We start from the raw sequence: 27,490 nt of genomic DNA on the forward strand, positions 1-27,490 counted from the left end.
ACTGTAGCTTGATTTTGATGTCTCAAGATAATAAAGCCGTCAACTTCCAACTGAGTTCACAAATTTTGGATTGCGGTAACCACAACAAGGACCTGCAGTTGAAGCTCAAATTAACTGATTTAAGGAGTTTATGCTTAGAGTGCAATTATGCAGGTGCTTGAATCATAACAACTCCTTGAGAAGGTACTTCACGGATTGGAACAAATTTGGTGATTGCCTACCTTATCTTTAGAGAATAAAGTCTACTGATAGCGCCTTCTGGTTGAGAGGATGATGATTGTAGGCGATGGTTGAGGAATCAATCAGCTGAAGAGAGAGAATTTCCCTTATCCTCAGTGAACTCAAAACTCACCATAAAACCGATCATGAAATGGGAGGTGTGAGCCATCTTTCTTTCTTATTGCAAGCATCAATCAAATGCAGAGGACCATTCATTTTTGAAACAATGATAAAGAATCGGAATGATTGCGGTAACAATTGTAGAGCAAATCTACTCAAATGGTATGGATGCTTATACACTTTGACTCAACCAAAGGAAACTGCAGGACTGCGGTTACTATTATTCACAATTTCTCAGAGTCTATAAACCAATTCTTTTACCAATGATAAAGCAAGATTTAATCATTCCGGTCAAGGAGCAAGAAGAAACGATGATGAGACAGTGTTCAGGAACCTCTACAGTCGAATAATGATTAACAGCATCAATCAAGTACATATAGATGGCAGCGCAGAATCAAGCACACTGCCAAAAAAATGCCAGCTTGAATCATGAAAAGCTCCGAAAAAATCATCCGAAACAATCTCTACTTTGAACTCATCTGTGAATTCTCTAGCAGCCAATACATGCTTAGCGTAGTGAACAGTTGAACCTTTGAATTCTGATGCGTGCATGTACGTCTCAAAACTGTTCCCAAACAGGGCAATACGCTGCAACGAGTCAGCCCTCCAGTTGGCTTGCAGAAGATTGTCGTACAACTCCACTTCACAATGTGGCATGAAAAACAGAGTCGGCTTCATAGCATTTCGACGGCCCTGCTCATTGATGGAGAGAACAAGACAACCAAGAGACTCCAAGACCCGAGATTCCGTTGCCGACAGTACCGGATCAAAAACCTCTACCCTTCCGATCCAACTGAACTTCCTTTTCATCAACAGCGCCAGGCTTAGCTGCAACCGCGGGGGCTCGTACGATTCAATGCTCCCTATACCGTAAACCACCATCTGCATCTCCGAGTCAGACCCCAACACCCGACGGAAGCAACCGAAGATTTGAGGATCCTCAATCTGCTCTATCAAAGTCTGATAAAAAAGGGAGCTTTCCATCTTCTTAATCGAAGCCTCGAGCTTCTGGGTTAGCTTCAAGACTCTATCGGGATCGCTCATGGAATCAACTGGCGCCCACGATTCTCCTGCTTCGGGGATTTTAACTCTGGCGACGGGTGGGCTCCGTCTCCCTCGGCGGGAGGAAACAACAACCCATTCTCCATTCGCAGTACGATCGTCTCCAACGGCGAGTCCCTTCGCTGAAGCTGCCATTGCTGCTCCCTCTCTCTCTGTAAGAATGTCCCTTAGACCTTCAGATTTCCACTACTCAACGCAGACCCAGTTCCCCGATTACACCATGTTCGACAGTTCACGAGCTCGGAATCGACAATTTAACGAGTTGATCTAAATTAGATGAAGGAGAGGCATGCAGACGCAGAGCTGACCTCTTGTGAGAAGCGTTGACACGGCGAGAACGACTCCGCTGAGACTCTGTGTATCGTCGTTCCCCAAGTCCGCAGCGCCGGCAGAGGAGAGAAGGAGAGAGCACCCAGACATAGACAGAGAGGTAGAGAGATTTCATCTGATTGTGGAAAAGCCCTTTTTTTCTTTTTCAGTTGCTCACATTTCCCCTTAGGTTTATTCTATTTGACAATGGATCCTCAAAGTTTCCGAGACCATCTCTTTTTATAATTTTATTTGGATAAATAAGAGGGATCGGGGAAGGGGGAGTGACTACCGTAGCAATCGCCATAAAGCATAACCATATAAATTCGGACCCATGTCGTGAAATGCTCCATAACTGCATATGATTTAAGCTCGTCACTGTAATCCCAATGAGACTTTAATCGGAACAAATTTTCGAATATCATGTGTTATTAAAAGAAATTGCTGCAAAAGGTTTTAAGTTTTTTGCTCATAAATTTTACGATAAGCCATGTCATATCAGCGGGAGCCAGTTTTTTCCCAAGCGAAATGGTTTTATGAAAGTTGGCTGATTTCCTAGGTATCTTATTGGGAGCGCAGAGCAAAGTCACTTATTTGAAGAACCAAAATCAATCGATTATTTCGTTCCGCTTCTTGAATGTGTTCGTAAATTTTTAGATGAACGTTACCAATGCGTGAAGACTTTTTTTTTTTTTTTTAATGAGTAGGTTGTCTGAAATTGGAGTAACAGAGTACGGTTGCTATAGAATTTGATAAACCGGAGAGGCTCAATGTGATGTCTAATTGATCCACAAAGACTAATCTGAGGCTTTCTCTGGTCAAGAGAAATGCCATAAGCAGCTTCAAGTGAACCTAAAGCGTATTAAAGAACTCGTATTCTGAGAGAGCTTTCACTTCTTTTTTTCTTTTCCATGGTATTGGCAGCTACATTTGAGGTTTACCCTACGTCGATTTCCCCTATAGACGCATACACAATACGTCCAACAACAAATAATCTACAAACAAACAGAAGCGACTCTTCCGCTAAAACCCGTGGAACTTCGCAACACCACTATATTTTTAGTCTCTTTGTTGCTTCCTATCGCGTGTAAGTAAGAGCAATGGACCAGGTCACTGCTCCACCGTGCACTGGCGTGACAGATATGCATCATTGGATAGCATCTCCACGATAAGCTTCTCCAACCTCCTTGCGCCGGGCCCAGGCCTGAGGACACTCGCATCTCCCCAAACCATACATGTGTTATTCTCCGACTGGCCAAGGCACCAACCTCCTGGGACAGGCCTGTCGGGACCCCGTTTTAGGATCCCCTGGTCGATTCGGTCAAGGAATGAACCCTCAGATCCAACACGAGAGGCAAAGGCTGCCCCACTTGCAATCATAGCATCGAAGTCACTGTCGCTGAGCTCCCGAGGCAGCCCTTTAGGGTCGAAGGCGGCGTACTGCAGGTTGTGGTTGATGACAGTCCGCTTGAACTGGTGGGAATTGCAGAGGATGCTCTGGAAATAGTTTGTGATCGACGAGGGTGTGTTTGATAAGTACATGAGGAGGGTCCTCGGGAGGTTGTCTGTTCCCAGGATGCAGTGCTCAATAAAGCTTCGAGTTAGAATGGTGAAGACAGAACCTTTTCAAAGAGAGAAATCAGTCCCGTAAATAATCAAGCGAATGTCATAAAAAGTAGGAAAGAACTCGCGCTGAATGAACTTCGTCGCTTCTCCTTTAACCAATGTTTATGTCCAACTATGTTTCAAGTTGAGTAGAATTTACATAACATGATTATTTCCACCATAACATAATTATTTCCACTATCCTAATAATCAACCAAGCATATCAGGCCATTTATATTGAATATAAGCTTGTTCACTTAGAAGCAATGTAAGCAGAATACAGAAACGATCAACATTCTCTTTTATGACTTTGAGACGAGATGAGATATGACATGAAGTACTTGGATCAAGGATACAAGTAACATGCTAAGCATTCATGAAATAGTATGAAACTACATTATCTCAACAACAAGAAGTATGGTTCAATGTAGTCATCCTGAAACTCAAAGAGATATAAAAGTGGTAGGTGTACTATAACTGTGGTACTTAAACATCGGAAGCAAAACAATGCAAGGTCGATGCGAATTCTGAAGTTATCTTTAGAGCACATTATTATTAGCCAGATACAGGCAACTACAAGATAGCAATTCTGCATAACAAGAGATATCTACAGCTTCTTAACCTCTGGGTCAGTGAGGCTTTGCCAAGCAACAGCAAAACGTGCATGTAACAGCATACATGACCAGAACCATACCTAATCAGGTAAGCAGGAATCATACTGCTGCCAGTACCGTACAAGTTTTCCAACATTCCACAAGTTACAGATTAGCTGATTTGTCCGAAAATAGCAAGACCAATCTTGAAGTTTCAGAGAATTTTTGCTAAATCGAGCCATTGACAGCCCAAAACTCATCCAACAGTTCAGACACATAGGGAAACGAAATACCTGTGAACAGCCGGTATGCATTTGGCAAGTCCCGCTTTTGACTTGCATAAAACATCTCAGTTTTATCTGCTAAGTATAGCCCTGGGTCTACAATAATCGGCCGCAGCTTCCTAGACCTACAAAAGGGAGGAAATAGTTATGGATCACGGTACGGATGCAACACACTGATCAGAGGCTCAAATTCATACAGAGAGCAGTGAAACTGCACATTAAATCTTAGTAAAGAAGAGAACCATACTCTCTCCAGCCAATGTGACTAGTGTGATTCATGAAATTCAGATCCTTAGGCAAATACGACAAGATGTGGAGTAAATCTGCAAAATTCCCCATCAGCAACATCAAATCAAGATAAAACACTAGAACATGCTCCATCTGTACCCTGGCAAAACTAAACCACAACACGGTACTACCTGGAAGAAAAAGAAATGCCATCTGATATTCGGTCAGGACACATCGTAATTATAGCCAGTTTGGCTTTGGACCTTGCCACATTTGTCGAAGAATTAGCTAATTTGCTTATTGCGATTGTAAATATCTACTCCAGGAATGTTGGCAGACATCGAAGAACTCAGATCAACCCATTGCCATACACTCGATAGACAATTTCATTATCACTTTTCCAGTAAAGTAGAGCTCCGATTGCTTCGAACAACACGAAAAAGTTACCTCAGATTATGGCATCACCAAATAGACAGAAGCAAATAGACCAATTTTAGTTGATGACAGCTTCAACATTTGCCGGGAGAGTTATCAAAACACCAAGAGAGGGAGGGGGGCGGGGGGGGGGGGGGGGGGGGGGGGGGGGGGGGGGGGGGGGGGGGGGGGGGGAGAGGACTAAATGCTCTTAAATGGAAGAAAGTCCAACCCCGCATACATTATTCTAAATTGAGAAGAATTGCAGCAGCATTTTACCATCTTGAGAGACGAGCGGGTAATCGCGAGCATCGAGATTGATGAACCAATCCCAGTTGGGTGCCAATCGCAGGAGAACGGAAGCCCCGTGGAGGGTGGCGGAAATGGGAGAAGACCCCTTTGGATAGGCAAAATCAGCCTTCCCGAGAACGTCGACATTTCTGGCGGCAACGAGGATGGGATCCGACTGGACGCTGAGGGCCAGCTTCTCGCGGTCGGATTGGACGGCGAAGCGGTCGAGGTGGAGGAGGTAGTGGTTCCTGGGATGGTAGGCCGCGTAGAGGAGGCGGAGGATCCGGGCGGAGTCGCCGGCGGATCCGGAGATGAGGTAGGCGATGGAGGGAGGGGGAGGGTCAGAGGAGGAGACGAAAGCGGAGAGGTGGCGGGCGGGGAACAGGAGGGGGTCAGGCCTGGCGGAGGGGGGAGTGGAGGGGGGACGGGAGGAGGAGGAGAAGGTGAAGAAGAGGAGGAAGAAGAGGGAGGAGGAGAGCAAGATGTAGAGGGTGGTCTTTGATGGGTACTTGGAGGCGGCGGCGGCGGGGGTGGGTGATGGTGGGTTCTGCATTTTCCGGAGCTCCGGCGTGGGATCTGCTCTCTCTCTCTCTCTCTCTCTCTCTCTCTCAGACAGAGACTGTTAGCTGTTTCGTCAGTTACCCAAGCAAAGAGAGGGAAAGTAAAAATGATTAAAGAATTGACAATTTGCTTAGCTGAGTGTAAAATTAAACTGATTTCTTTTTGGTAACTACCATAATATCGAAAGTTCGACGGATTTTATTTAATTCAGATTAAATCAGTAAAATCGATTCACTAAAAATAAAATTTTCATAGTGTGAATTCTTTTAATTCATAGAATTTGAACATAAAATCTTGTTAAGAATATGCGTCAAATCATTAAAATCAAGTCACAATTTTTTTCAAAATTAATAATTTTGCTTAGGGAAAAAGGCACATCGAAATCACTTTATCCACTGATGTTTAGTTTGTGTCATTTTGATCCCTCAAAATTTTAAAATTATAAATTAAAATTCACTTTACCCATTAAAAATAATGTCACCGTTAATAATTTGAACGCAGTATTTATGCATCCCATTTAACAGGATTAAAAAGAGAAAATGAAATGAAAATGGTGGTCGGTAGCTGCATTGCCACTAAAACCGATAGGTTGAAGACGAGGCATCACTGGTCACGCGGTCACCATTCGACGGCCATGAAGAGGCACCGCTGGCATGAGTAAGGCTACCCAGCTTGATGGAAGGACGGAATAGGGATGGAGAATTAGAAGGTTGATCATATCTCTGAAAGCGTTTATCATTATAGGGAATATCATTCATCAACCATTCAAGGGAAAAATCTGAATCCTTCAATACTTGATTAATTAACACTTCATTAGAATCAATTCTCATAAGAGATTATTTTAATTAATTTATATTAGTTCGATTCGATTTGATTAAATTCTTTTTAATTGTAAATTGCTGGGGACTGGATTTTGGGCCTGATCTGATTAGGCGATTCAACAAAGCCTATGAAAATGTAGCGAAGCCCATCGTGGTGAGAACAACGCAGGACTAGACCCACCAAGCGAAGCCCATTGGCTGAGTTGAGTGGATTACTTATCAGTCAAGTAATCCGAATATCTTTAGATATGATAATTAGGTAAATCAGAGTATATCTCTAAAGGTGGTAAGTAATAGGCCCGTAACTCTTCTATAAATATATTATTCATGCCTAGGGTTAAGGTTAATTGACACTTTGCATTCTTTCCCTCGCACATAAGACTCAATCTGACTTGAACATTGGTGAGAGAAATTGGACACCATCCCAAATCTCCTTTTTTGTAGGTGGTTCGAGATGTTCATGGTTCGTGGATCGTGGATCGTGGGTTCATCATCAACAACGCGCACATGAAATACACGAGGTCAAGACCCGACTTTAGGGTCCCAACATAAATGAATTTATATTGTTTGAAAAATTAAAGGAATTTAACTAAGATAAATTAAATAATCTCGTTTAAAATGCATTTTACTATATAGCAATCTATTTGCAAAAATCTTAAAATTTGAAATTAAGTTTAGTAACAAATAAATTGAATTATGGCTAACATAATATAAGAATTCAATTCATGCAATAATTTAACTGAATTGCTGTTTGGAATCCAAATGATATGATATTTGATTAAAAAATGCAAGATTTACATTGGAATTCTAATTTGGCAAAAAGTTAACAATATTTAGCCGGAATCCAATTCATTTATAACTAACAACGTTGGTTTTGCATTTCAGAATCCTTTACAAATAGATTATTCTATACTCTATTTTAAATGCATTATAAAGTTGGCAAAAAGTGCATTATAAACAAGATTATACAATTTATATCAGTTAAATTCCTTAATCTTCCAAATAATATATATGTTGAAATCATTTCTTAGGAGTTTGGTTTCAAACATTTGGGTGTATATCTTATTGATTTTGACACGAGTTTAAATCCAATGTAAATATTGTATTATTAAAAGAAATCTTATGTCATTTGGATTCCGAGCAACAAAATTCAATTGAACTCTAGTAAAATGAATTGTATTCTGCCATTTTGGATTACTCCAAAAACAATCAATCAATATATATAAATATATAAAAGCTGAAGCGAGCAATGTAAGAGTTTCGTTTGAGAACCCTCAGCTACTGATTAAATATCGTTGGTTGTTCATATTAACCTATTCGAAAACCCTCAACTCCTGGTAATGCGTCACTTAAGTTGTTAGCTTTATCAATAAGAAAAGAAACATATTAAGTATTCATTCTTGAGAAGATAAATTCAATTAAATATTTGTATGAAAATGAGGAAGAATATTTATAGAAAATCTAAAAGGACGAGTAATTTTGCTAAAAATTCATGGCTTCGATTATCCTGCTTGGAGCTAGCAATTCAGATTAAGCAACAGTTTGACAATTTGGGAAGTGGTATTGAAGTTAAATGAGCCTGCCCCATTTTTTTTCCTTATATATATATATATATATATATATCTTGCATAGGTAATAGTTCAGTCATACATCCTGTCATGCATGTATTACAAAGTAAGAAGTTCTTTTCTTGGATTTCCTTTTGGGTAGGTTGTCGGCGGAGTGGACATGGTGCATCAGACACTCCAACCTGCCGATAATCCTCATATTGTAGTAAGTACCATTCCATGCATGTTCTAATAAGACAAATGTTTTTTTTTCATCGGGTGTGGAGGAAGTACTTCTCATGATGGAAAATTGAGGAGACAGGAAATTCTGTGTGTGTCTATATATATATTCAATATATATAATATAAATAACAAATTAAATAGATTCGAGAATAGCAATGTGTGTTAGTTCAAGCAGTTTGACGCTTGTTCTGTTTAAACAAGATCTCGAGTTTGAATTTTTGTAAATGCAGAAAATTCACGCTGTGAGAGTTTTTACTCATTAGTGGACCGACCCGGCTCGATTGGATTAGTCGAGGTCCAATTGGACTTTCGGATATTAAGGGTCACAAAAAAAAAGTTCAAGAATAAGATTTGCCATTTCCTTTTTCAAAAATTAGAAAGTTTTATCATTCCTAGCATTTTAAGGGTAAGTGTGTCATTTTCTTTGTGTTATGCATAAGTTTTCAAGGAAAAAAAAATCATGATATGTACTGCTGTATTCATTTCACCGTATAAAAGAAATTTTATAATTTTTTTCCCCAAGCTGATCAAAATAAAAATCATATAATCTATCGATAATTCTTAGTTGAGATTCATAATTTATTGACCTTTTAAAGATTTATTTTATTTGATATATAATATAATTTGCAAATGAAATACATAACTTAGTAACAACTATTTCATTTTATTTTAAATTGGTAGTTTAATACTTCCGGATACCCATTCTCCTGTTATACTCTATTTATTAGTTAGAAGCCTGCGCGATGCCACGGGTCTTCAAAAAAGGTTCTCAATCAACAATATTTTCATATGATCGAAATGCGAAAACAATGTTTATAATGTTGAAATTATATAATATTAATAAATTAATATCGTGTGACTTATTTTAAATTAATATACCACTTAAAGGTTGAAATTGTCTGAATTTAATGAATATATAGATGTAGAGAAAAAAAGAAACTTAATTAAATGATGTGATAATAAAAATATTAAAAAGCAAAAGTTTATATGAAATATTAAAAATAGTGATTATATAGTATCTATACATAGAAAGGAGAAAATTATATATATGTTAGAGTTTTAATTAATTTTAGGGGTTTTTACCCCATATATCTCATGGTTTCACATTTTTTTCAAATCTATCATATGGTTTAAAATTATCAAAAATATCCCATGGTTTACATTTTTTAAAATCTATCACGGCGTTATATTTTCCATTAATGAAACGTAAGTAAGCTCCAAATCCATCTCATGGTTTTAATTTTTTTTCTCAAATCTATCCTGGGTAAAATGCTACAATGGCAAGACCGTTAAATGTTGATGGAAGATATAACGGGGGGATAGATTTGAAAGAAAATATAACCCATGAGATATTTTTGATAATTTTAAAAGTATATGATAGATTTGAAAAAATGTGAAACCATGGGATATATGGCATAATTTCTCTTAATTTTATGAAATTAAAAAAAATACTAATTCTTATTTTGTAGATATATAACTGTACCATATCTAATTGTTTACACTTAGACTTGCCACCATATTTATCGGCATATAATTCTAGTTAAATCCTCTACATTAAGTATCTCACATTTTTTATATGTTACTATTGTAACTTGTCCTTATTGCAATATATTTCATTTGCTTCCAGTAACTTTTTGACACATAATATTAGGCTATGATGTTATGATCTTATTTTACATATTTATAGTGAATGAATGGTTTAATAATAATAATAATAATAATAATAATATTTTGCTTAAACAAAAAAGAAAAGATTGATGAAAGAATTGAGGGATCGGTTAGAATGGAGACATCCTAATGGAAAAAAAAAATTCTAACACAATAGCACTTCTTCACCATTATTGTTCCACAAATTTACGTAGATAAAAATTACGTATAATATCATTTTACGAAAAAGCACGCATGATTATTAAAATGGTATTGTACTATACTTTTGTAGAGTGTGACCTATTTTGGTTATTTAATTGTATTAATAGATAGTTAAGAGATATTAAATTTGAATTTTTTTTGGATATGTATGAAGAAAATAAAAGAAGGGACAAAAACGAATAAAATTCAAATTTTGTGGGTAAAGTTGAAAGATAAGAAAAGAGAAATGTTAAAATGAAAAATGAAAAAGGACACATGTCCTATCGATGTGAAAGAGCAAAAAAAACGGTTTTAATTGTATTAACTAGGGATGAGGCCGCCAGCCCGATTACAATGCAAGAGTATAATATAATATTATATATTTGTACAATTATTTTTAGTATTATTATATTACATTGTTTTTGTTAAACACTCATTATATCGCGTTAAGCGTGAAAGATTCAATTTTCCCGAAACCAAAAGCTAATTTCAACACTTTCAATTAGTTTTAAGTACGATACCATAGTTTATTGAATAAAATTTCCAATGATTGGATAATACATGATATATTAAATATTAAATATATATTTATATAAATTAATGAAATTTGAATACTAAAAATATTACACATTTGTATTTTTACGTATTAGGGGTCTATTTAAACAAATTTAATTTCTTAGTTATACTTTACATATTGAGAGGTGGAAGGATTTAAATAAAGAAAATAAGATAGGAAAAGAAAAGAGAGAAGAAAGGAACTGTGTAAATATTTTATTCTAGTTGCAAATATTTTGTATTATTAAGTATATTATATATATTTATATCATTATTTCTTGAATTGCAATGTTCTTTGAAACGTCTATGCTATTATATAAAATATATACATGTAATATATGGATTCAAAATTTACTTCAACAATATTAGTCGAAAATATATGAATACTCGAGTTCATAATAAATTTAATGAAATTAGTCGATTTTATAATATTATTCTTTTTTTAAGGACTAATCAGTAGAGATCTCATAAATTTATTATTTATGATGCTATAAAATATATATGTAGAGAGAAGGGTTTAATGATAATAAATTTCGATTAAAAGAAGAAAAAATAGAGAAAAGAATTGCAGGATCCGTTAGAGCTCGAGACATCATAATTGAAAAATATTATAAGGCTCTAATAGCAGCAAATTCATTGTTTTATTCTCTGCTAGTTTTATATAAACAAAAGTGCTGCATAATATCGTATTAAGGAAAATAAATATGCTTTTGAATGTCAAAATGATATTCAACTATACTTTTACATTATATAAATGTTTAGTTAAACCTATATGTAACTAAGATATATTAACTTTGAAATTTTTTTGGAGGATGGGAGAAGAAATTAAAAGAAGGGACAAAGATGAAAAACATTTAAAGTTTATTAGGAAAATGTTAAAATAGTAAAAGAAAAGGGTAAAAATAGAAAAGGGAAAATAAAGGACAAGTGTCCTCATTTCCTTGCAATGAACAGTCGACAATAGTTTTAGTATATTTAAAGAAAGATAGATTCCAAAATTGGAACATTTTTAAACAAATGGCTATTAAGACTTGAACTATAAATATATTCCCAAAAGGGGAAAAAAAGGAGTAGCTATAAGTTTAAGAATAGAATATTGCAACTGAAATTCCCCCTTTTACACAAAAAAAAAAGTACAAACTTTTCACATTTTAACAATTTTAGCACAAACTTTTTTCGTTAACTTAAAAATGCACAAATTTTCGATTTGATAACAATTTTACCACGACGTCAAATTTTTCGTTAATTTGGAGGGAAATTGTTGACGTGTAGATCGAATGGAACACACGATATTTTTTAATAATAAAATTATATAAAAGAATAAAAAATTAAAAAAGGAAAAAAAGCAAAATCGAGGAGGAAAAGTAGTGGCCAATGGTGTAGGCCTCATCACCGGCCACCGTCCCCCCAATTGGGGTCGTTAGCAACCTCGCCAACAACCGCAATCAGGGGGGTGGTGGTCGAAATTGAGACCCCACCCGCTAAATTAATTGAAAATTTGATGTTGTGCTAAAATTATTATCAAATCGAAAGTTTGTGTATTTTTAGGTTAATGAAAGAAACTCGTGCTAGAATTGTTAAAATTTGAAAATTTTATGCTTTTTTTTGTTATTAACCCTAAAAAAAGAATATTGCTACTGAAATGAATAATTTATATGATTATAAATAAAAATTAATAAGATTTATTGCTTAAAAGTAAATACTTTCTCATACATTTTGTTTAGATTTATAGAATGACAGCTTGATCAATATGTTAATTGCGAAATAATATCATATAATAAGTCTTGATATTCTATGTATCTCAAGTTACTTTTTCAAAATTACAATTTTAATAGGATAAATATAAATATAACAATAAATAATTATTTGAAAACACCCATGCAATGCACGGGATTTAAGACTAGTTTTAAATGTTATGAGCTCGTTGTCGGATTTTGGTGAATGGAGAAAGGCGGTTTCCAACCTCCTTATAAAGAACAAAACTAAAGAACATCTTTTGGTAATGCCTTCCGTAGAAGGACTATGTGTATTAAAGAGACTCGCTCAATAAAAGCAGACAATCAATGAGGAAAAACACTTCATTAACTGAAGATGAAAAATACATTGATGGAATTACAAGGAAAAGAAAGAGATATAAACGACTCAAAACAAAATTATAGAGGATGACCTACTTTGTTTTCCATCGAGGCAGGTTGTTTAGGCTTTGAACTCAGGTGTGAGGTCGCCTGTAGATGAAGTAGAAGAAATACAACCACGTTCAGACGCTCCGAGCGAATGACCATGGGATGGGGGCGAGACCTTATGTCAACAAGCTAATGGAGTCCTAATTGTGTCGTTGAGGATATGATCATGCCGCCACAGACTTGTCAACTTGAATCATTGAGGGAATCACCTTGCCACTACAAGATCAAGATAACTAAATTACTCTAACCCTTAAGGATAAAAGCTCGTATGAGTTAAGAAATCTGTAGAGATTATGTCTGTTGAATAAGATGTTGGTGTCGAAACCTTGCGAGATCTTCTGGTATCTATAGATTTTCCTCCCACCTAGGCGGTTACAAGTCTCCTCTCTGATCTTTTGAGAACGTGGGTTCATTGTTATCCAACCATCATTAACTGTAATCTTATCCCCGCGTGATAATAATCCAGAGTTTTGACTTAGTTCACCTTGGATAATCTTTATCTCCTCAATTTGTAACTGCCCAGTAACCACAACTCAGAGACGATGTTGTGACCGCTCAGATTCTGAGACAGTTGAGATTCGGATACAACGTCGTCACTACTCAGATTCGAAGAGATGGTCCACCATAGAATCTGAATCATGTAACTCCATGCACAGCTACGTCTAGATTCTGCTTATTCACAAGCTCATAATTTGAATATGTTTACTGTGACAAAAGTGATGCCGTTCTTTTTGGGTTCCACCAATATTATGCATGTACCTCTAGACTTTTATAATTTATAGAAATACCTCTGAGACGTCTAATGACCTAATTGGGCCACGTGGCAAGGCTCCGAATTTTTTTTTCCCGATAACGGGTGCCCCTGCAAATGGGAAAATCGAAAGCATTTTCACTCAAAGATTTAGGACACTTTGTCACAATTTCTTTCTCTACTCCCAAACCACTATGCCCATGATTCCACGACCTTCACACTGCACTCCGCTTCTCAGGAAGGAAAATCTCCAGATAAGCAGCAACAATATCTCGCCGTTGGTAGCAGAAGATCCATAAGAGTTCTAGAGCGATGTCAGAGGACTAGAAGTTCATCAATGATCACTTGGTAGACTGGCATCCCCAATTCGGAACCCTTTTTTTGAGTGATGAAAAGGGCTATAATGTGAAAAAGATAGGACCTTGCATCCCATCTCTTGCTGAAATGCCGACTGATTTGATAAACCAACTATTAGGTTACGTGAAGGAGCTGATGTCGAGATTTTCAAGAAACTCGAACAAGCCAATCTTCCTTAACCAAAACCTGAATCTGATCATGCCTTTGGGTTTTCAGACCAGAACATGTAAACCCATAGATCATAACCTCTACAGATTTTAGGCTCGAGTCTTTCATACCAAGTCGTTTGAATGTTTTATAAGACATCAGATTTATAACTTCCCCATTGTCAATGAGAACATTATCAATTGTAAATCTTTCAATTTTACAAGTAATGAATAAGGGACTTAGATAGTTTGACATGCCATCTAGATTAGAGGGTCTAGAGAAACTCAAATAAAATAGATCATCTTGAACCGTTTTCAAGTCCTCCTGCATGAGATCCTTGAAGCCTCCTAGGTCCAGCTCCTTATCAACAAGTGTGTCATCATGCATGTCTCCTTGATTTCCTCCTTGGCACTCCCCTTCAAACACAACTGGGAGGGTATACACCACCAAGCCATAGGAGTTGCCTTCATTCAACTCTATTTCTTCTCTCTCTAGAAACTTGTGAACACGTCAACTGCTTACTTTGGCCTTAAGGCAGCCACCTTTAGTGCTTACCTGAAATGCTCCAACTTTTGGCAATTTCTTATTCTTGCTCCTAGGCTTAGTGGCCCTGGCTAGCTTCCCTTCAGTAACAGGGGTGAAACCAATAGGAATATTCTCCCAAGAGTTCTCATCCGTGGTGATCATTCTTCCTTTGACTGCCTACTTGATCTGAGCAGATGTTGCATGTGGTTTTACTAGAAGATTCAGAGTTTGGCCTCTCTAGGGTTGAGTCAACTTCAACCCTGCCTCGCTAACAACATTGGCCAACCCTCGGATACAAGGGCTACACATGTGGGTCATGGCAGTCTTTACGTGATCTACCAGAAACTGGACAGTGGACTCCTTTTTCATCATATTCTGCCAACAGTCCCTAGTTGGTGTGGACAATGCTTCCACTAGCACAATCAACAGGTCTTAGCAACTGCTTGCTCTGAAGTGATAGCGAAAACCCAAGTCTTCAACTTGTTGTTCATCATATTTCTGAATACGATGCATTTATCAATAGTGTGGCTGTCATTACGGCGCCACCTGTAGAACTTTGCCAGTCTTTTGCTTCGATGCCAGTAATTGTGGGGAACTAGAGCATTCTTGCAGACACCATAGCATCAAATAACTCATTGGCGAATGTTGCCTTGTTGACATCTTCCTGCTAAGCATCAATATCAGCATTAGTGAAAGAATTCGAACCAATAACAACAACTACATTCACCTCTTCAATCGTTGGAGAAGGAAAATGGTCTTTATCTACACCCATATCCGACTTTTTTATTTTAGGGAACCTTAACTTTTGAGACTCAAATTTGTCTTCAATTAGATTCCTAAACTACAGACACTTAGATGTAGAATGAGTAAAGGTATCATGCCATTTACAATATTCTCTACCTTTAATTTCATGGTTACTCATAACTTTATTTTTACCTTTAACTTTAATCTTACTGTGAGACCTAAGCCAATAAAAAATCTAATATGCCTTATTAATATCAAAAGAGTATTTTCTTTCAATATTAACCTCGAAAGACTTTTAAGCTTTTATATCTTTATGAGCAAGGACATCACATAGAATAGGGTCTCCCCCAACAAATTCAGCAACATCCACATTATACTCATCATCATATTCATAGGTTGAGTCATCATTAACACTCTCTTGATAATAAACATTATGAGATGAACATTTTTCTTCTTTCAATAATTTCTCATATCTTGAAGCTCCAAATGCCAATTCAAACAGGTCATGAAATTTCATTCCTTGAAATTTCTTTCATAACTCTAGATGTAGGCTTTGGCATGCCATAGATATAAAGTGCTCTTCTTTTACAGCATTTTTGCACCTCATTTTTGCCTTTTTAAATCTATTGATATAATTTTGAACAGATTCTTCTAGCTTTTGTTTAATGGCAGACAAGTCCCCAATAGACACTCCGGGGTCAACTTTGGAGAACTGAGAAGCAAACTTAATTTACATATCGTCCCAAGCCTAGATAGAACCGATTGGGAGAAAGGTATACCAAGTAAAAGCACCCCTGTCAAGGACAATGGGAACAACTTCAGTTTTAAAAATCTATTGTTGGAGGCTTCCTTACATTGATAGGAAAATCTCGTCAATTTTCCACTGCAAACATGTCATCCTCATTAGAGAATCTAGGGAAGTCTAGAATTTTGAAATCTATAGGAAAAGGCTCATCATCTACTCACTCAAGGTAAGGAGGACGAGAAAGTTATACTATAAGGTATTCATCCTCAATAGGAATGACATTTGTACCCATATAGTTTTGCAAATTCATATGCTGTATGGGTTCTTCCCTCTGATTGGGAATCCTTGGTTCATAAGCCGGATTATTCCTACTAGAGTAAGACCCTCTAAGGTAGTAATCCCTATCGAACTTTCCCTTTTGCCTAGAGGTTCTGTGAGAAGGGTCATCATATGTGCGTCTTCTATCACTCTGGTCATATCCCGCAGGATAGGACACAATGTGAGTGGATCTAGGTGGTTCAGAGAAATGAATTCTGTGTGATTCAATACTTACAGAACTTTGAGCAATCCTTCCTACTGACCTAGCAGTTGGATAGAGGTAAGGATCAACCATAGGTTCCTTCCCTTTTGAGGAAGATGATCCTGCGTTTCTGTTTGCAGAATCTACAATGGCCTGATTGGCCACTTGCCTAGTTACCTCTTCCATGTGTTCAGATAAGGTTTGATTCAGATCATATCTTCTTTTCAGTCTAAGTTCTTACATTCTCATCAAGTTGTGGCCTGATTGGCCACTTGCCTAATTACCTCTTCCATGTGTTCAGATAAGGTTTGATTCAAATTATACCTAATCTTTTTAGTTTGAGTTCTTATATTCTCATCAAGTTGTCTAAACATGTTTTGAATTTCTTCCTGCACACTATGGCTGGAAGCAACATTGTTCAACACAGAAGTATCAAAGACTTTCCTATACCTTTCTAGAACATTGATAAGTTCAATCTAAGTGTCTCCATTAGTTTTCATTCGACTAATGAATTCCTCAAACTCCGCTAACTTTTCAACTAGAGACTTGTTGGCATCCTCCTGAGAAAAGGGTTCACCAACAATCAAAATCTTAGTCATTTTATGGATCTGAGGTTGGTCACCCGTAACCTCAGTTTGTTGTTCAATGACTAAGTCCATGAAAGGATCACCTATCTAATTTTGTTCCACATTGTTGCAAAGAGTATCAAGTACATGGAGTCTATGAAACCTCACCCTGATTAGGATTGCGAGAATGCTTTCTAGGTGGCATATCTTTAATAAATTAAAGAGTTACCTCCCACTGTGGTCTCCAATAAACTGTTGTCAGATTTTGGTGAAGGAAGAAAGATGGTTTTCAACCTCTTTATAAAGATAAAACTAGAGCACATCTTTTCCTTTCAAATTCTAAGTGGATTCTTTTAGTAATGCCTTCCGTAAAATGATTATATATATTAAAGAGACTCACTCAATGTAAGCAAACAATCAATGAGGAAAAGCCCTTCATCAACTGAAGAGGAAAGATACATTGATGGAATTACAAGGAAAATAAAAAAATATAAACGACTCAAACCAAAATTACAGAGGATGGCTTACTCGGGTGTGAGGTCGCCTGTAGATGAAGTAGAAGAATGCAACCACGTTGAGACGCCCTGAGCGAATGGTCGTGGAATGGGGGAGAGACCTTATGTTGACAAGCTAATGGAGTTGTGACTCTGTCGTTGAGGATATGATCTTGCCGCCATAGGCTTGTGAACTTGAATCGTTGAGGGAATCACTCTACCGCTACAAGTTCGAGATATCTAATTTATTCATACTCCTAAGGATAAAAGCTCATCTGAGCTGAGAAATCTACAGAGATTTCGTTTATTGAATAAGATGCTAGTGTCGAAATCCTACGAGATCTTTTGATATTTATAAATTTTCCTCCCACCTTCATGGCTACAAATCTCATCTCCGATCTTTTGAGAAAGTGGGTTCGTTGTTATCCAACTGCCCTTAACTGTAATCTCATTCCCATGTGATAATTATCTCACCCCCGTTTGGTTTTGCAATCTGATTTTAAGATTTTAACTCTAACTTTAACGATACTCACTACGCAACAAAAATCAACTCTTCCAATTCAGAAAGGTGGGCCCCATATATAAACCCACATACAACTCCATTATACTCAATTTAATTTTTAATACTAAATTCTCTAAACTATTCATTACTTTTTCAACAATTCAACAACACAATCATTACACAATCATCGCTTTCTCTTAATTATTCATTACCTTTTCTCATAATTCAACAACTCAATTATTACAACCCAATTAAAATCAAAACTCAACTTTACTTAACTCTAAAACCAAACACACCAAGTTTTGACTCAGTCTACCTTGGATTAGGGCTAGCAATTTCTAACATGACACGTTAACATGACATGGATACGACACGGTATTAAATGGATTCGAGTTGGGCATTTTTTATATTCGGTTGAAACGGGTCCAACCCGTTTAGACATGGTTAATAAGCGTATCTTACTGGGTTGAACCCGTGTAACCCGATTATACACGATATAACCTGTTTATTTATACTTGTTTAATCGTGTTATTATAATCGTGTAACCCGTTAACCCATTTATAACTAAAATTACAAAAATGACCTTACTAACCCTAATAGCTAATTTGTTCTCCACTTCTCCTTCCGCGGCCGCCTCCTTAGTTTTATATTTCTTTCTTTCTTGATACTGACAGAGGAGAAGAAGGAAAGGAAAGAGGCAGCGGCAACCCGAGCTCAGTCGCGAGACCTCGAGTTCAGCTCCTCCCTCGACGCCCTCGATTCCTCTGCTTATCCGTCTTTATGTAACTTTGTTCTGCCCGTTTCGGTTATGTCTACTTCCAGCTCTATCATACAGGTAACTGGAAGCCTGACGGCCTTCAGCTCGCCCTTTTCCCTTTTCGGGCACTTCCTCTATGAGATGTTGCGGCCGCTGCAACTCCCTGCTCTTCCTCCGACCAGCAGCAGCGCCCTCTTCGAAAGAGAGGACTCAATGACATTTCTTACTCCTAATCTAGACTGTTCACTTGTGGATTGTTATGGGATGTCGTCCCTATTATTTTGGAGAAGTTTTGGTTGGCTTTGACGACTGAAAATCATGCTTGAGTGCTGAGTCGATTGATTTGATGGTTCTTGGTGCAATTCGGGTGTGATTTAGATCGATTTGGACGATTCGAGGTTGGGCTTGAAGTAGAGCTGAATCATATGATGCCTCTTTGTTTAATTTAGGAGGTTTTAGCTTGATATTGACAGTTTAATCTCGAGTTTAGGTTGCGGACTGTTCTTTGGGTTTTAGCTCGATCTTGATAGTTTAATCTCGACCCATTACTGGATCAGAGGCATATCGGTCTGTTCTTTCCTAGGAGAGGGTGTATTTAGCTTGTCTTTTAATTTCATCTTGGAACATTGTTTTGACTTGGTTAAATGGCGGAGTGTAATAATTCTCATGCTCTGCAATTTCATTTGGCTCTCAAAGATGGGTTCCAAAGGACTTGTTAAGGGAGAAGCTAAATGGCACACTGATAACTTTGCAATGGGGTTGCATGCTCCCGGCTTCTTTGATAAAGTTCATACGTACATAGAAGAAGAAAATAATCAAAATTCACTAGGACAACACAAATTGGAAGATTTTAAATCTTATGACCATCGAATGCCTGGAAGGGACAATCTCTACTCTCATGAGGACACCGGGAGCTCGTATTGGTTATACTCTCCCTCGTTTCTGATCATGAGAAGGATCAATAGTTCCTACACTTCCATGTTGCTACTCCTGGACATGAGGTAACTGAAACAAGCACGGACTTTATATGTATACACTTTCAGGCGTAAAACATATATTTTGGGAAAACTAATAACTTTAGTAGTTGTATAAAAAATTTAACGTTATGCACAAGTATGTGTCTTTGATTGGTGATGACGAAAGCTACTTTACAACCCAAGGAACGCACAAGGTGCAAGCTTCTTTCAATGGAGCCCGACGAACTCAGCCTCTCTCAAGTATGGATTGTTTCCAGCCCTGGAACGGCCAAAACCATTGAGGTTTTATGGACAATGCGTACTGCTTTTACATCCGCAATTCCAAGCGCTTCTACTCTCAGTTGATTGATGAATATTTGGTGCAATGGTTATAACATGGTTTGGCGGGAGCTGATTTGTGTTAACTGAAGAAGATACTAGGCATGTTTACGCAGGTTCATGTCGTGTCCGAGTAATCGGGTTGACACGGATAAACAGATCATGTTCAAAATCTAACCCGTGTAATAATTATTAAATTTCCATTGGGCTTATACGGGCTCGGGCCGATTTCCACTTAAAAGTTCAAGCTGATAAGTGGTGGTACTCAAGCCATATATTAACCCATGAATTTTCCTTCTCTTTTTCCGATGTGGGATTTATCCCATTTTACTCCTCAACACCCGCCTTCACGTGCAAGGTGTGATTTATTTCTACTTACACGTTGTCACGTGCCCTTAAACACCCGCCTTCAACAATTGACCTCGAGCCGGGCTCATCTTCCGTGCTCAGGCGAGGGGGGATAGTAACACTAGGCGCACTCTTGACTGCACTCGACATACTGAGCCTAGCGTGGTGTGGGTGCGCATACGCGCGTAGGCATGCATACGTGTAACCTAGTCTCTGATACCATATTAAATTTACATTGAGCTTATACGGGCTTAGGCCCATATCCACTTAAAAGGTCAAGCTGATAAGTGATGGTACCCAAGCCATTTATTAACCCATGGATTTTCCTTTTCTCTTCCGATGTGGGATTTATCCCATTTTACTCCTCAACACCCGCCCTCACATGCAACGTGTAGTCTATTTCTACCTACATGTTGTCACGTGCTCGTAAACACCCGCCCTCAACAATTGACCTCGAGTCGGGCTCATCTTCCGTGCTCGGGCGAGGGGGGGACACGAACACGAGGCGCACTTTGGTTGCACTTGACATGCTGGGTTCGGCATGGTGTGGGTGCGCACACGCACGTAGGCACGCATGCACGTAACCTAGGTTCTGATACCATATTAAATTTACATTGAGTTTATACAGACCTAAGCCCATATCCACTTAAAAGCTCAAGCTGATAGGTTGCTGGACCAAAACCTCATATAAGCTTGTGGTTTCTTTCTCAATTTTTCCATGTGGGATAACGTATCTCAACACCCGCCCTCACGTGGCAACGTGTGGTCCAACACATACCACGTGTCCTTAAACATCCCCCCTTAACAACTGACCACGAGTCGGGTATCCTCTTCCGTACTCGTGCAAGGGGGGACAAATATCAAAGTAGCCTCGAGCTCCACACTCGGGCCTAACTAGAGGTGCACCTTTTAGCAACCTCGGAACTGAACTAGGCCACTCTTGGGCCCGATTAACATGAGGCGCACTCTTGATTGCCTCGAAACTGAATATGACGTGGCGTGAGCCTACACGAGTGTGCAGAAGTATAACCCTCTCTAATGCCATGTAATATTCTCACTTGGGCCTACACAGACTTGAGCCCATTTGCAACCCAAAAGCTTAAGCTGATTGGTTGCTGGACCCAAGTCTCATATAAGCTTGTGGTTTCTTTCTCAAATTTTCCATGTGGGATAACGTATCTCAACAATAATCGTGTCGTGTATAGATACGTGTACCTATTATGACACGTTTCGATAAACAAGTGTAACATGTCGTTCTGGGTTGAAACGGATATAAACAGGTTGTATTCGTGTTTTTCAAAGCCTAACTCGTTTAATAATCGTGTCGTATACAAGTTATGACTTCGATGATACGCATTCGTTTAAACACGACACATATGAACACGACACGATACGAATTGTTAGCCCTACCTTGGATAATCTTTATCTCCTCAATCTGTAACTGTCCAGTAACTGCGACTTAGAAACGACATTGTGACTGTTCATACTTTGAGACAGTTCAAATTCAGATACTACGTCGTAACTACTCAAATTCTAAGAGACGGTCCACAACAGAATCTGAATCATGTAGCCCCATGCACAGTTTCGTCTAGATTTTGCTTATTCACAGACTCAGAATTTGAGTCTGTTTGTTATGACACAAGCGACGCCGTTCTTCTAGGGTTCTACTTCCACCAATATTAGGCCGGTACCCCCCAAACTTTGTAATTTACAGAAATACCCCCGACATGTCTAATGACCTACCTGGGCCACGTGACGAGACTCTGAAAATTATTTTATTCTAGTAACAGAGCTCTATTGGACAAAATTCAGTAAGGCATTATTATTGTTTTTCTATGATGCTTGAGCTTTATTGGACAAACTTCAGTAAGGCATTATTATTGTTCTTGAACGATGCTCAGATTGGACAGAGAAGAGGTTTGGTACAGTTGCTTTTGATCTTGGAACAAGATATTCACTAGATTTCGCATAAGTAATTCCCGTATCCATTTATTTTTCCTCTCTAGCTATTCTAGGTTGCCGGAAGAATTGCAAATCGGATGTCTCCACTCATACGCTTCTTCTTCATACTGTTGTAGCTTCTCTATCCCTATCTCTGTGGTCGACTCTAGCTGCGCAGCCTCGACAGGTCGATGCGGCGCTGCCTCCATTGTTTCCATGGAAATAAATAGAGTGGCCAACGAACCTCTCCTTTCTTACAGAGATGAAAGAATACTAAATTAGGTATCAATTATCATAGAAAATCGCCTAATTACTAAGTTAGGTATCAATTATCATATATATATATATACACAACTGAAATTGAGGAACTTCATGGGCTCAATCACTTTGTGCGTCTTTCAAGCAACGCTCCAAGGCACTATTAAGCCGAAGAACAACTTCAGCCATTGATGGTCGCTCCTGAGCTTCGAAGTTATTGCAATCTGCAGCCAACTTTGCAACATCTAGAACAGCCTCCATCTCTAGTGGCCTGATGCTCGGCATGTTTGGATCCAAAAACTCGCCGATATCACCTTGAGTGACCCATGGGATCACTACATCTACCAGTCGGCAGTGGGATCCTTGCTTATCCCTATACACTGCCTTGCGCCCAGACAATAACTCGAATAGTAGGACGCCAAAACCATACACATCACTTTTGGTAGTTAGTTGATTGTTCATTATGTACTGAGGATCCATATAACCGACAGTACCGATAATTGGAGTGACACAACTATGCTTAGGTCGCACAGCAGGCGGTCCAAGATCTTGGACTGGGGAGTTCAATTTGCCATCCTCAGAGGTAAGTATAGACAGTCCGAAGTCAGCAATTTTAGCTCTCATATTAACGTCCAGCAATATGTTGGTTGGCTTCACGTCCCGGTGTATCAATGGAGGCACAGCGTAAAAGTGTAAATACTCGAGTCCTCTTGCCGCATCAAGCGCGAGCTGAAGCCGCGTAGTCCAAGTCCTCAGTAATGAGCTCCGGTGGATGTGGAGGTGGTGATTAAGGGAGTAATTGCTCATGAACTCGTAGACAAGTGCCCGCTCGTTTCTTTCTTCCAGAAAGCCGAGAAGCCTGACGATATTCTTGTGATTAACACGGCAGAGAATATTTACCTCAGTTTTAAATTCATGGTCATTCAACTCCCCTCTGCGAACATTTACGACAAAGCCTCGCTTGATTGCAACTTCCTGTCCATCGTCCAGAATCCCATGATACACTGAGCCGAAACCACTCATTCCAAGCAAGTTCTGTTCTGAGAAATTTTTAGTCGCACGATGAAGCTCCGCCAAGGTGAACTCTCTAAATCCCTAAAATAATCACATGAACAAGAAACTCAGCATATAAATTATATACCCACACACTATATAGAAGGCGTCCAATGAATTACCATATATTCCTTCTCTATTAGCCTGCCAAATCTAGCCTTCTTAAACGGAGCTGCTTCCTCTCCGAAGTCGTTATCCTGCATTCCATGTGATAAATCGAGCCAGCTTAATTCGCTTGATAGATATTCAGGGCACCCAGAGACGTGCAAGTTTCGAACCATAATGAGTCTCAGCCTTCTCATCTTTCTCAAGACTTTTATGCTCATAAAAATCTCCTCTGGGTCTACCATGTCCAATCTTATGCCTTCGACTGCATCTGTTCCCTGGCAAGCCAAAGAACAACGCTTACTCAATAGATGAGTTGAAGCTTAATATGTGGAAATGCAGTGCCTATTCCCTACATTATTCATGAAAAAAGGGACACTAGGCCTCTGTTAGAAGCGTGCAGTAACATTGACAAAAACGTAGGGGTAACTCACAGAATTTCCATGTAATACTTGGAGAACGTCCTCATGATTCCAAAGCCTGCTTCTTCCGGAAGGATTACCGGGAGATTCTTGATGTACAATTTCTCTGCCCATGTCCTGCAGCAAAGCGTGCATCCATATCTTGTTTGATTCTACAGTTATAAGCGATTTTTCCACAAGAACTTTGAATCCGCTGTCGGGATAGAAGTTACAGCGATCTAACAGCTTGGCGGCGTAATCCTTATTTTCTCCATTGAAGAAACAGGCAATGTCGAGAAAAATAGCCTTCTCATGAGGCTCTAGATCCTCAAAGCTAATTCTAAGTATCTCATCGATCCGTGTGTGTGGAAATCCCTTGAGTCGTCTTAATGCTTGATTCCACGCCTGAATAGTTTTACCACGTAAGAAAGAACCCAAGACTACAACAAGAAGTGGAAGCCCTTCAGTAAGATTGGCGAGACAGAATGAGAGTAACTTGTAATCTCCCGGAGGAAAAACTTGCTGAAACGCAGTCCGACAAAATAGTGTAAGAGCATCATCGTGATTCAATCCTTTCATATTATAATTTTCCGCACCAGATGCACGCAAAATTTCTGTGTCTTTGGTCGTCACGATGATTCGACTCCCGGAACCAACCCATTGTCCTATCCCAGTTAAATCTTCCAACTGGTCCATTTGATCTACACCATCGAGAACTAACAGAACCCTTTTGTTTCGGAGCTTATCCTCAACTAGATGTCTCCCTGTCTTAATGTAACCCACCTTTACATTTGCATCCCCCAAGACATCAACGAGAAGGGCTTCTTGCAGCTTCATGAGGCCGTGTTGTTTTGAAGTTTCACTGACATTTTCGAGAAAGCTACTGCCTTCATATTGATCAGCGATAAGATTATACAGAGCTTTAGCGATCGTAGTCTTGCCTACTCCACTGATCCCGCTGATCCCAACCATGCGAACGTCGTTAACCTCTGTATATAATAACTCGCTCACTGCTTGTATGTGCGATTCCAGGCCAACTGGATTAGAAGCAACAATGAAGTATTGGCGAGTTAATTTGCTCGAGACTTCTTCGACAATATTCCGAACAAGATCAGATTCAACCCTGCGAATTGAGGTGAAAAAAAACTGATATTGTCGGAAAACGCAAAGCTTGATTACTGCCAGGTGTCTAATACTTATGCCAATAGTTTCAGAATCCCAATTTCCTACCCTTTTCAGATTGTTTTGGACAAAACTAATGCAATTCGGTTAGACTGCATTTATATTGATCATTTGAAATAACTCCAAGGGATGAAATTCCTTTTTGATTTAAAAGATTAGGTCGTGGAATTCAACCGAAGGAAATTTCGAAGTCTCTTATTCAACTATGCTTGAAATTTCTGTGCCACTAGAATGTTCCAAGCCCTATCCTGATCATCACGATTTTCTGGGAATTTCCAGGAAATCTCAGGTTTTGTTGGAAAGACGGGAATTATCCAACATCCAAGGAACTCTGAGAATCCTAGTCATTAGGAATTTCCTGATTCTTGTGGTTTGAGAGCATTCCAAAGATTCCTGAGAGCCCAACCGCCGTCAGTTTCAACGATTACAGAGTCAGTATTAAGAAGGGCTGAAGATTAAGTTACCCACTGCCTAGGTGCCACCCCGATAAATTAGCTGCTTGGTGAAGAGCTGCTCTCCACCTGTGAACCTTCTCTGCACTAACTCCAGTATTTTCTTCGTGCCTCCGCAACATTCCAGCATAACTTCCATTCCCTTTTCGCAACTCCGAAGGGCTGACATGAAGAAAAACTGGACGAACCAATTGTCCATTTGAATACTTGCACTCAAGAATCTTCAGCAACTCGTCCAAGCACCATGTGGAGGACGCGAAGTTCCAGGAGAAGACAACGACGGCGATCCTCGATCCCTCGATTGCTTCCACAAGCTCGCTTGAGATCTCCTCCCCTCTGCGGAGGTGGTCATCGATGAAGGTGTTGATCTCCTTCTGGGCCAGTGCATAGCGGAGGTGGCTGATGAAGTTGTTTCGGACATCTTCGCCTCTGAAGCTTAGAAAGACATCGTACTTCGACCTTTGAAAAGCAGAGGAAGAAGGAGAAGTTGCTCTCTGATGAGTGGTGACCATAACTGGAAAACCCGATGCTTCCGGCTCGCTGGTTAACATGCCGTGAAGATGGAGCTGAGCTCTCCGGTTGGCTGCAGAAGAAAATCGAAAAAAGAGACATAAGAACTTCAATTGAACTGAATGCAGGTCAAAGAGAATTGGTTTGATTAGGTAAACCAAGGTTATTTGGTCATCTAGAAGACAGCAGAAAAAGTAAAGTGTGGCGCTGGTCCCACCCTTCGTAGGCGTCCCGTTGAAGTTCCAAAGCAGGAAATATTGGAGGCATTGGCGCGTAGTATTCTTATCTGTGATGACCATGATATTCCATTGAGGAAATTGCTGGAGGAGAAGTCCAAAAAATTAGCAACTAATTGTCTTATAGTCTTTCATCTACTTGTATGTTGCACGGATTGTTTTACTTAGGGTTAATAGCCTAAAAACACATACTTTTCAAAAGTTCTCAAATCTAGCACGAACTTTAAAAAATTTCTGTAAAAGCACAACGTTTCAAAACCGATCAAAATCTAGCACGCCGTTAACATCCGTCCATAGAATGCCGTGAAATGCTTACGTGGTCGTTAATTGCTGTCCAGCTAGCCGTTATCTTCCACGTGTATGCACCCCATTGGAGGGCCTATTTTCCTTTTCCCTTCAACCCATCCCCCGTTCTTCCTCTTCCCCTATCATGTTCTTTCTAATCTCCCATCGTCACCGCCAATACCACTGCCACAACCACTCCCCCATCCCTTGGGATGTCGAAGAGACTTCTTCCTTATGCTTTCCCTTCTTTGAGATGCCACCTCTTGCAGCTCCCATATGCCCCGACATCATCCAATTCCATCCCTTATTCTTTACCCGGCTTGTTCTTCTTCGATTTTCTGTGAACTCAATGACCCCAACAAGAAATGTGAACCAGGGACCTCGTATATCTGTTCAACTGTCTCGGACTCCTCCAAGATGGTTGAGATTGTCT

General features: G+C 39.0%; 3 protein-coding genes across 4 annotated transcripts; all 3 read right to left on the bottom strand.

Moving 5' to 3' along the window:
• Positions 1 to 528: 528 nt before the first annotated feature.
• Positions 529 to 1,883, bottom strand: LOC116198185 (protein SENSITIVITY TO RED LIGHT REDUCED 1). Of its 2 annotated transcripts, none has more exons than XM_031528535.1 (2): positions 1,710 to 1,883; positions 529 to 1,553 (listed from the first exon to the last, which is right to left on the bottom strand). In XM_031528535.1, exons 1-2 carry the CDS (start codon positions 1,819 to 1,821, stop codon positions 706 to 708), a joined length of 960 nt encoding a protein of 319 aa, XP_031384395.1. In that variant the 5' UTR covers positions 1,822 to 1,883; the 3' UTR covers positions 529 to 705. The 2 variants fall into 2 exon arrangements, with proteins under 2 accessions (XP_031384395.1, XP_031384396.1); XM_031528536.1 differs by having other exon boundaries at positions 529 to 1,587; positions 1,710 to 1,849.
• A 674-nt stretch (positions 1,884 to 2,557) lies between these two features.
• On the bottom strand, positions 2,558 to 5,763 carry LOC116197445 (beta-glucuronosyltransferase GlcAT14A). Its single transcript, XM_031527596.1, has 4 exons — positions 5,114 to 5,763; positions 4,440 to 4,515; positions 4,202 to 4,317; positions 2,558 to 3,332 (listed from the first exon to the last, which is right to left on the bottom strand). Exons 1-4 carry the CDS (start codon positions 5,676 to 5,678, stop codon positions 2,821 to 2,823), a joined length of 1,269 nt encoding a protein of 422 aa, XP_031383456.1. The 5' UTR covers positions 5,679 to 5,763; the 3' UTR covers positions 2,558 to 2,820.
• Positions 5,764 to 22,486: 16,723 nt separating this feature from the next.
• LOC116197846 (TMV resistance protein N-like) lies at positions 22,487 to 26,856 on the bottom strand. The gene is made up of 5 exons (XM_031528100.1): positions 26,754 to 26,856; positions 26,039 to 26,609; positions 24,426 to 25,515; positions 24,009 to 24,269; positions 22,487 to 23,928 (listed from the first exon to the last, which is right to left on the bottom strand). The coding sequence occupies exons 1-5, from the start codon at positions 26,833 to 26,835 to the stop codon at positions 22,954 to 22,956; spliced, it is 2,979 nt and encodes a 992-aa protein (XP_031383960.1). The 5' UTR covers positions 26,836 to 26,856; the 3' UTR covers positions 22,487 to 22,953.
• Positions 26,857 to 27,490: the final 634 nt, after the last annotated feature.

This window comes from Punica granatum, chromosome 2, assembly GCF_007655135.1.
Source record: "Punica granatum isolate Tunisia-2019 chromosome 2, ASM765513v2, whole genome shotgun sequence".
Lineage (NCBI taxonomy): Eukaryota > Viridiplantae > Streptophyta > Magnoliopsida > Myrtales > Lythraceae > Punica > Punica granatum.